Source organism: Bombus bifarius, unplaced genomic scaffold, assembly GCF_011952205.1.
Source record: "Bombus bifarius isolate JDL3187 unplaced genomic scaffold, Bbif_JDL3187 scf7180000008199, whole genome shotgun sequence".
In the NCBI taxonomy this organism is placed as follows: domain Eukaryota; kingdom Metazoa; phylum Arthropoda; class Insecta; order Hymenoptera; family Apidae; genus Bombus; species Bombus bifarius.
In genome coordinates, this window is record NW_022884505.1 from 3,779,857 (window position 1) to 3,787,040 (window position 7,184).

Genomic DNA, 7,184 nt, shown 5'->3' on the forward strand with positions numbered 1-7,184 from the left:
AACTTGTCTATCGAATTTTCAGTATAGTTTTTATTACATTTAAATCAACCTACAAGATCGTCTTGTCAAAAAAGATTGTAGTGTACTAAAATATCAAAAATTATATCAACAATAGTAGGAAATAATTTCAACCGATTCATCTGCTTTCAGGTTGAGAAATGACGAAATTTTCGAAGACAGTAACATCACGTACGAAAATCGCGTGGCAAAGTACACGATCGAGAAGACAACGGAAACATCGTCGGCGACCTTCACAGTGAAAGCAAAGAACGAAAGAGGAACAGCAGAAACCACGTGCGAACTGAAAGTGCAAGAGCCGCCTAAGATCACGTACGACGAGAATTTGGCAAGTCAGAAACTTCCGGTGAACAGCCAATGGAAGATCGATATTCGGGCGAGCGGCTTCCCGAAACCAGAAATTACATGGTCGAAGAACAACAAGAAGATAGTGGATAAACGTGTATCCATTCAGACAGAAGAAAAGACCTCTACTATCTCTATCTCTTCGCTCGTTAGAGAAGACACAGCTACCTATACAGCAAAGGCAGCGAATCAAGCTGGCAGCTCTTCGGTTGACTTACATCTTAGAGTCATAGGTATTGTTATTATTATTCACGAATTATAACAATATCTTCAAGGGAAGAAATATAACAATTAAGTCGCAGATACTTATGCAAATTTATACTTGTATAGAGAGAACTGAAGAAATAGAATTTAAACAGAAATTCGTTCCACTTGCTAAATATTATAACGGCTGTTCTACCTTAGATATTTCATATATTTCTACAGATTACGCGCATTTTGTGCATTTTTGTACTTTTGAATCTTCTATGAATGCGTAAAAACCTGCGATCTAACAACGATCTTCTCTTTTCTAAGTTAATTCTCAAACATTTATCATTTTCTCTTACCGACCATTTACAGTATTATTTTCTAAATTAATCATAAACCGTTTATAATGTCTTAGATAAACCAAGCAGGCCTCAAGGACCAGTGAACTTCAAGGAAATCAGACAAGATCGCGTCACCATCGAATGGCGACCACCAGAAGACGATGGTGGAATCGAACTGGAAAAATACACGATCGAGAAATGCGAACCGGGCAAAGCTTGGGTGAAGATGGTCGATATCGACAAAGAAGTGGAGAGCTTCTGTGTGCATAAACTGCAACAGAATGCGGAATACAAGTTCAGAATCATCGCCAGGAACGCTGTCGGAGCGTCAGAACCATTGGAATCGGAAACGGTCAAAATGAGAACTTCCTTTGGTAGGTTGAACGTTTATATTTTCTACGTGAGTTTTGCTTTACCTTTAGTTTACATTTCTTCGTCTTTTCTTCTTGTCTTTTTATATCGTTACCAGCCGTTTCACATTTTCTTACGAATCGATTAAATAATAATTGCTTCTGGGAAAAATTGCCTTGAAATTTTAGTGTATCGCGCCTCCTCTACAAGAATGTCAGAAGATATACGTTTCTGTTAATAATAATTTTCAAGGACTGGATTTTCTCAAAGTCTAGAAAACGTTCGATCGAATATTGCATTTGTAAGAACAGAAACCGCGTGTAAGATTTTTGGTCGTGTCTGAGCTTTGTGAAATTACCATAATTAACGTATCTTCGCAGAGCCACCTGGACCACCAAGAGGACCGCTAGAAGTATCAGGAATGACAAAGACGTCCTTCACGATAAAATGGCAGCCTCCAGAGAACGACGGTGGAACACCGATAACCGAATATATCGTTGAAATGAAAGAAGAATCGAAGAAATCTTGGCAGAAGGTGATAGAAGAATTCTCTTTGGGAGAATATTTTGACGAAAATTCATAGTGCATCTTGTTGATTACACTGAAAATATTGTTTACAGATCGGCAGCACAAAGCACGAAACGACGCAGTTGAACGTATCGGATCTGAAGACAGATGTACCGTACAACTTCAGGATAACAGCGAAGAACAGTGTTGGCACTGGTCCTCCATACGTAGCCGAAGAACCAATTTCAGCAGGCAGACGAATCAGTAAGCAAATCGATCGATCCTTATTGAAAATTACAATATTAATTTCTTAAATCGCTATAAGCTATTGTACAAAAATAATTTAAAGAGATTTCAATCTTGCAATTAAAGTTTCAAATGTTAAAAATGTAGAAAATAATAACAGCATTTCTACGAGACTTTTAGATGGCAATTAGCAATTAAATTGATCGATTTTGATGGAAATTTAATTAACCGTGTAAGTGTACGTAACAAAAATAGCTTAAACAATATTAATTCTACAATCGAAGTTTTAGACGCTTTGAAGCAAAAAAACGATAGCACGTAGATAAAAAATTATCATTCTAACGCTTCTGAATCATTTGCATTGTAACTTTCCGCTTATTTAACGCTTCCGCTATCGCTTAGAAATAACAAAGCTCACCGAAAACACCATGTACGCTCTGCTTGGCATATTCCCGTCAACGAAGGTAGTCATGAGTAAAAGTAAGTTTCATTATCTTCATAGTTTGTACTTTGCGTTTTGTTACTGATCGACGTTCAATGTTATTTGTAGCACCTCCATCGAGTCCACAACACGTACAAGTGACGAATGTAACCAGTAAGAGCGTCACACTTAGTTGGTCTCCGCCAGCCAGCAATGGAGGATCAGAGCTCACAGGTAATTTTTAATCAAATATAGTATAATAGTATAATATAATATCTGGATATAGTAAATTATATAAATATTATACACTGTAGATTCAGATCTTCAGAATCGTATGGAAAGTATACGCTGTAGTTGAACAGATCGCTTACTTACAAATAATTTCTTACGAGAAATACGACGTTCTAAACGATTAGAAGATCATTTTCCACGTCGCTTTGATTGTTACATCAACCCTCGTGTCTGCACATTTTTCTCTTAAAATTTAAAATCCATCATTACCGAATATAAGATAATAGTGTAAAATTTTTTTTTTATTTATTTGAATTTTACAATTTGTCCAGTAAGACATTTGGTAAAATATTATAGCTTAGTGGTATAATAATATAACATGTGGATGGCTACCCCCAGTGAGATACCATCTTTAATAGTGTAATATAATATCTGGACATAGTAAATTATATAAATATTGTAGACTATAGATACAGATCTTCAGAATCGTATGGAGAGTATATGCTGTAGTTGAACAGCTCGCTTACTTACAAATAATTTCTTACGAGAAATACGACGTTCTAAACGATTAGAAAATCATTTTCCACGTCGCTTTGATTGTTACGTCAACCCTCGTGTCTACACATTTTTCTCTTAAAATTTAAAATCGATCTTTACCATATTATCATATACGTATACATACGTAGTTCGTCACAGTATGAACCTATGAAACTACGAAACCCTTGTAAATAAACTTTCTCGCCTTCGTTTACCTTTACGGTATATCGATAGCCATTTCGTTAAAATAGAACTGAAGAAAATGTCTGTATAAGTTTTGTGTTAAAATAGGATAAGATGAATCTGAGTAGGGATCGTTTGATTATTTATATGAAACCATAACATTCGATATAATATATAAACGTAAAATAAATAATTTCATTAAAGGGGCTATAGAAAAATAATCTTGCGTTTCCGCATTCTATCCCAAATAGGATACATCATCGAGAAGAGGCCATTGATTGGAAAAGGAGCAAGATGGACGAAGGTTGTCACCCTGGACGCTACGACGCTTCAACATTGCATAGAAAATTTGAAAGAGAGCGAATTTATCTTCAGGATCTTCGCAGAGAACAACATGGGACTCAGTTTACCTACAAACTCAGAACCAGTTACCCTAATGACTCATGCCAGTAAGTATTCTTCTTTTATAGATATGTATACATCTAGTCATCGTGTGCGAATTTTCATTGAAATTGTAATTTATTGCTCGCGATTTCACAGACGTGCCATCACCACCAACAGCGCCATTGGAAATCAGGCAGATCGCAGCGAACACGGTCGTAATTTCATGGGGCAGACCGGAATCCGATGGTGGAGCACCATTGGAAGGTTACAAAATTGCTATCAGGGACGCGAAGAAGACAATGTGGATGGAAGTAGGCAAAGTGAACGCTGAAACACAGAAATTGAATATCAGGGATTTACAGGAGAACCATATGTACCTGATCAGGATCTTTGCCAGGAACGAAGTCGGTCACAGCGATCCTTTGGAGTCTGATGAACCAGTCAAGATCATACCAGCTTCCGGTACGTCGTTTTTAATTTACCATTTTAGATGCTTTGTTAAAGGAACATTCGAAAACATTGAAAAATCTTGGAGAGAAGATTTTGGAAACTTTTTGGTAATTCTCGAGAGAACGCTTATATAGAAACTTTCAGAAATTTGAAATAAGATATTCGTAATCTGTTCAAAGTACCATCCACCTCGACAAAGAAACGAATGTAATCTTTTAAAAATCTTAGATTTAAAATCTTGAAAATTTGAATAGCGATATTTGCGACCTCTTGAATATTCTACAAAGGACATTTGGTATTTAGAATATTTTAAACATTGTAAATAACACGTATATTTGAAACACTTAGAAATGCAAAAGCGAAATTTAATATTTGTAAATCATATTCTCTCTAAACCTCCGCGATGCTGAAATATTTGATTCTATAATTTCGCACTGTGTATTTTAGATTCAGATTTCGAAATCTCCTGTTGTTATTTCTGTATCTAGAGATCGAAATAGCTATTGTTTTATTCTTTGGATAAATCTATCACACCGTTCTAAGCCGAAAATCGCGCTTTCTTACATGCGAATATTGCGCTTTCTTACATGCGAATATTGCGCTTTCTTACATGCGAATATTGCGCTTTCTTACATGGACTAGGAATAAAAACAAAAGAATATCTTAAACCTATCGATTATATCTAGAACTAATTTCTAGTTACTATTTATTGTAACTAGCGCATCTGCATATAGATGGCGAGCGCGAACTCACGTTGTCATTTTCAACATCTACGATATTTAGATTTAAAAATCCCTATATAATATCCTGTTCCTTAGAACAAAGTTGAATCGAAAGATACATTCGAGTATGAGAACTTCTGTATCTTGTTGTTAAATTTGAAGAATGCTCAAATCGATACATCCAATTGAACAATTTGCTTCGACTTGCCTGCACGTGCAATTTTCCGTTTTATTTTTCAGAATTAGCCGTAGTGGAGCCAGTAGCAGAAGCCACCGAGAAAGGTGAAACCGCGTCGATGAGCTTCAGCACGGAGAACACGAGTTCTTGGCTACGCGAGCACAACATGGATGCCGATATCCATTCGTACGCGAGGGCGAGACTTCTCAGACAAGACGAATACTTCTTCCGCATTTGGCATTATGCTAAGAAACTCTTCGAATAAGCATTTCTACGATTTTTAATGGCTAAGGAAAGACGAAGAATCAATTTATATTCGTTCTTCGTCTTATCGAGGACCAGAACAATTTAACGCGCTAGTAAGACAAAAAGAAAATCAACAGAGACAATAAGGAACGTCTTTGATATTAATTTCATACAGAAATTTCATTCTTCTTTTTTCTAACGAAATTCTCAACAAATCGTGTTCGTATAATATTTCGAACGACTTGGATAATTACTTTCTTCTTCGGTGAATTCGCTTATCGTATCTATTTGATCTCCCTCGGTGAATATCGTCATACGTGAAACAAGGAAAATCAATGTAACATTATCGAATCGTTCCTCTCTTTTAGAAGCACGCGTATAGAGACTAGATTTAATGTAAGGTTCGATACTGGATGGGTGTAGAATCTAGTCAGCGTAGTAATAATACTTTTTTTTTCTTTTTTTCATCTTTTAACGGACCAAGACTTCCTCACGTATACTTAGAGTCGATACAAATGGAAGAGGAATTCTTTCCATTCTTCCGATTCACGAAATAATCGATAAGGGTAATCGTATTACTGAAAATTCGTGAATCCAGCGAGGAGAAGTATGTTTGGAAATAAACTAAGAAATGTTATCAGTGATCTTTATGATATAGCTTATCTTTTTATTTCTCAAGCATTTTAAGTAAAATTATAAATAACATTAATTATATTCTTACTATCATAAAGATTCGCTGTGATCTTTCTTCGTTTCTGAATTATTTAATATTATAGAAATTATTCTTATTTATTATTTATTGGTTGTATAATTATTTCTATTATTCAAATAATTCCATTATATTCGAATGAATAGCTAGCTATTGAAATGAATGGAAAGTTTGCACGAATTTTCAGTAACACGATTGCGCTGTACTTGAAAATGAAAACATCCTGACTTCCTCGGGATATTCCTTTCGTTAAAACAGTACGCTATTGTGAAATATTCGACGAGAAAATTCGAAAAGCCCCGAGACTAACAGATCGTCGGAGAATGTGATAAACGATCGGAATCGATCGAGTACCTTGTGTAAAGAAGCGATTTAGAAGCGATTAAGTATACTTGAACCCTTTCTCCCCCAATCCTAAACCATCCTATTGTCCATCCCTTCGTTATCCATGCCACCCTTTGTATTTATATTATAATTGCGAACGGAAAGCAACGTTCGGTTACTCACCCAAGTTTGCGAGGATTACTTTTAGTATTTATTCGTAATGTATAATGTTATATTTAATTGTTATTCGTCACCATTGCCGATGTAATTAATAATAATTGTTCATAATAAATCGGCATTGGTGCCGATTATTCATGCGACTGGTCATTAAGAGACTAGAAAACGAAACGAAGAAATGCCACGCGTGGTTGGTGTCGCGAGACGTAACAAAATATAGGTGCAAAAACAACAGCATAATTCACCAACAACGCGTCGCATACTTCGACGTTATATTGTAAGACATTTTGCGAATTAAATTATTGCATATAATATAATATATGGAGTTTTTATTCGATGAAGAGATCCCTTCTTACCTATAGTAGGTTTCGTAATGTGTATTTTATTTTAGACTCGAATCAAGTAGCAAAGAATGAGCAAATAAAGGCAATATGAGATGCGCATATGAACTGTTTTATTGAAATAGAATTTTAAAAGAAAACTTTTTATCAAATTCAATACTTCAATTCGATCCAATACTTATACCGAAAGAGTGGAAGAAACCATCCGAAAATTAAGTCGTAAAAAATCAATATGAAAGACAACAAGATTCATTGTGTTCCATGTTGTTTTCCTTAATGAATGT

The 7,184-nt window shown here is 35.4% G+C and overlaps 2 protein-coding genes across 5 annotated transcripts in view; one reads left to right on the forward strand and one right to left on the reverse strand.

Moving 5' to 3' along the window:
- Window positions 1-1,721, reverse strand: part of LOC117210300 — a 66,225-nt gene extending 64,504 nt beyond the window's left edge. The window contains exon 1 of the transcript XR_004488083.1: window positions 1,603-1,721. The gene's annotated coding sequence lies outside the window, so the exon portion shown is untranslated. The remainder of the gene's footprint in view (window positions 1-1,602) is intronic.
- Window positions 1-6,876, forward strand: part of LOC117210299 (titin) — a 245,115-nt gene extending 238,239 nt beyond the window's left edge. For all 4 annotated transcript variants that reach the window (XM_033453195.1, XM_033453192.1, XM_033453193.1 and 1 more), the window contains 9 exons: window positions 151-596; window positions 968-1,267; window positions 1,625-1,779; window positions 1,865-2,015; window positions 2,400-2,477; window positions 2,548-2,652; window positions 3,621-3,818; window positions 3,910-4,215; window positions 5,166-6,876. In XM_033453195.1, the coding sequence (XP_033309086.1) occupies window positions 151-596; window positions 968-1,267; window positions 1,625-1,779; window positions 1,865-2,015; window positions 2,400-2,477; window positions 2,548-2,652; window positions 3,621-3,818; window positions 3,910-4,215; window positions 5,166-5,368 (1,942 nt within the window). In that variant the 3' untranslated portion in view covers window positions 5,369-6,876. The remainder of the gene's footprint in view (window positions 1-150; window positions 597-967; window positions 1,268-1,624; window positions 1,780-1,864; window positions 2,016-2,399; window positions 2,478-2,547; window positions 2,653-3,620; window positions 3,819-3,909; window positions 4,216-5,165) is intronic.
- Window positions 6,877-7,184: the final 308 nt, after the last annotated feature.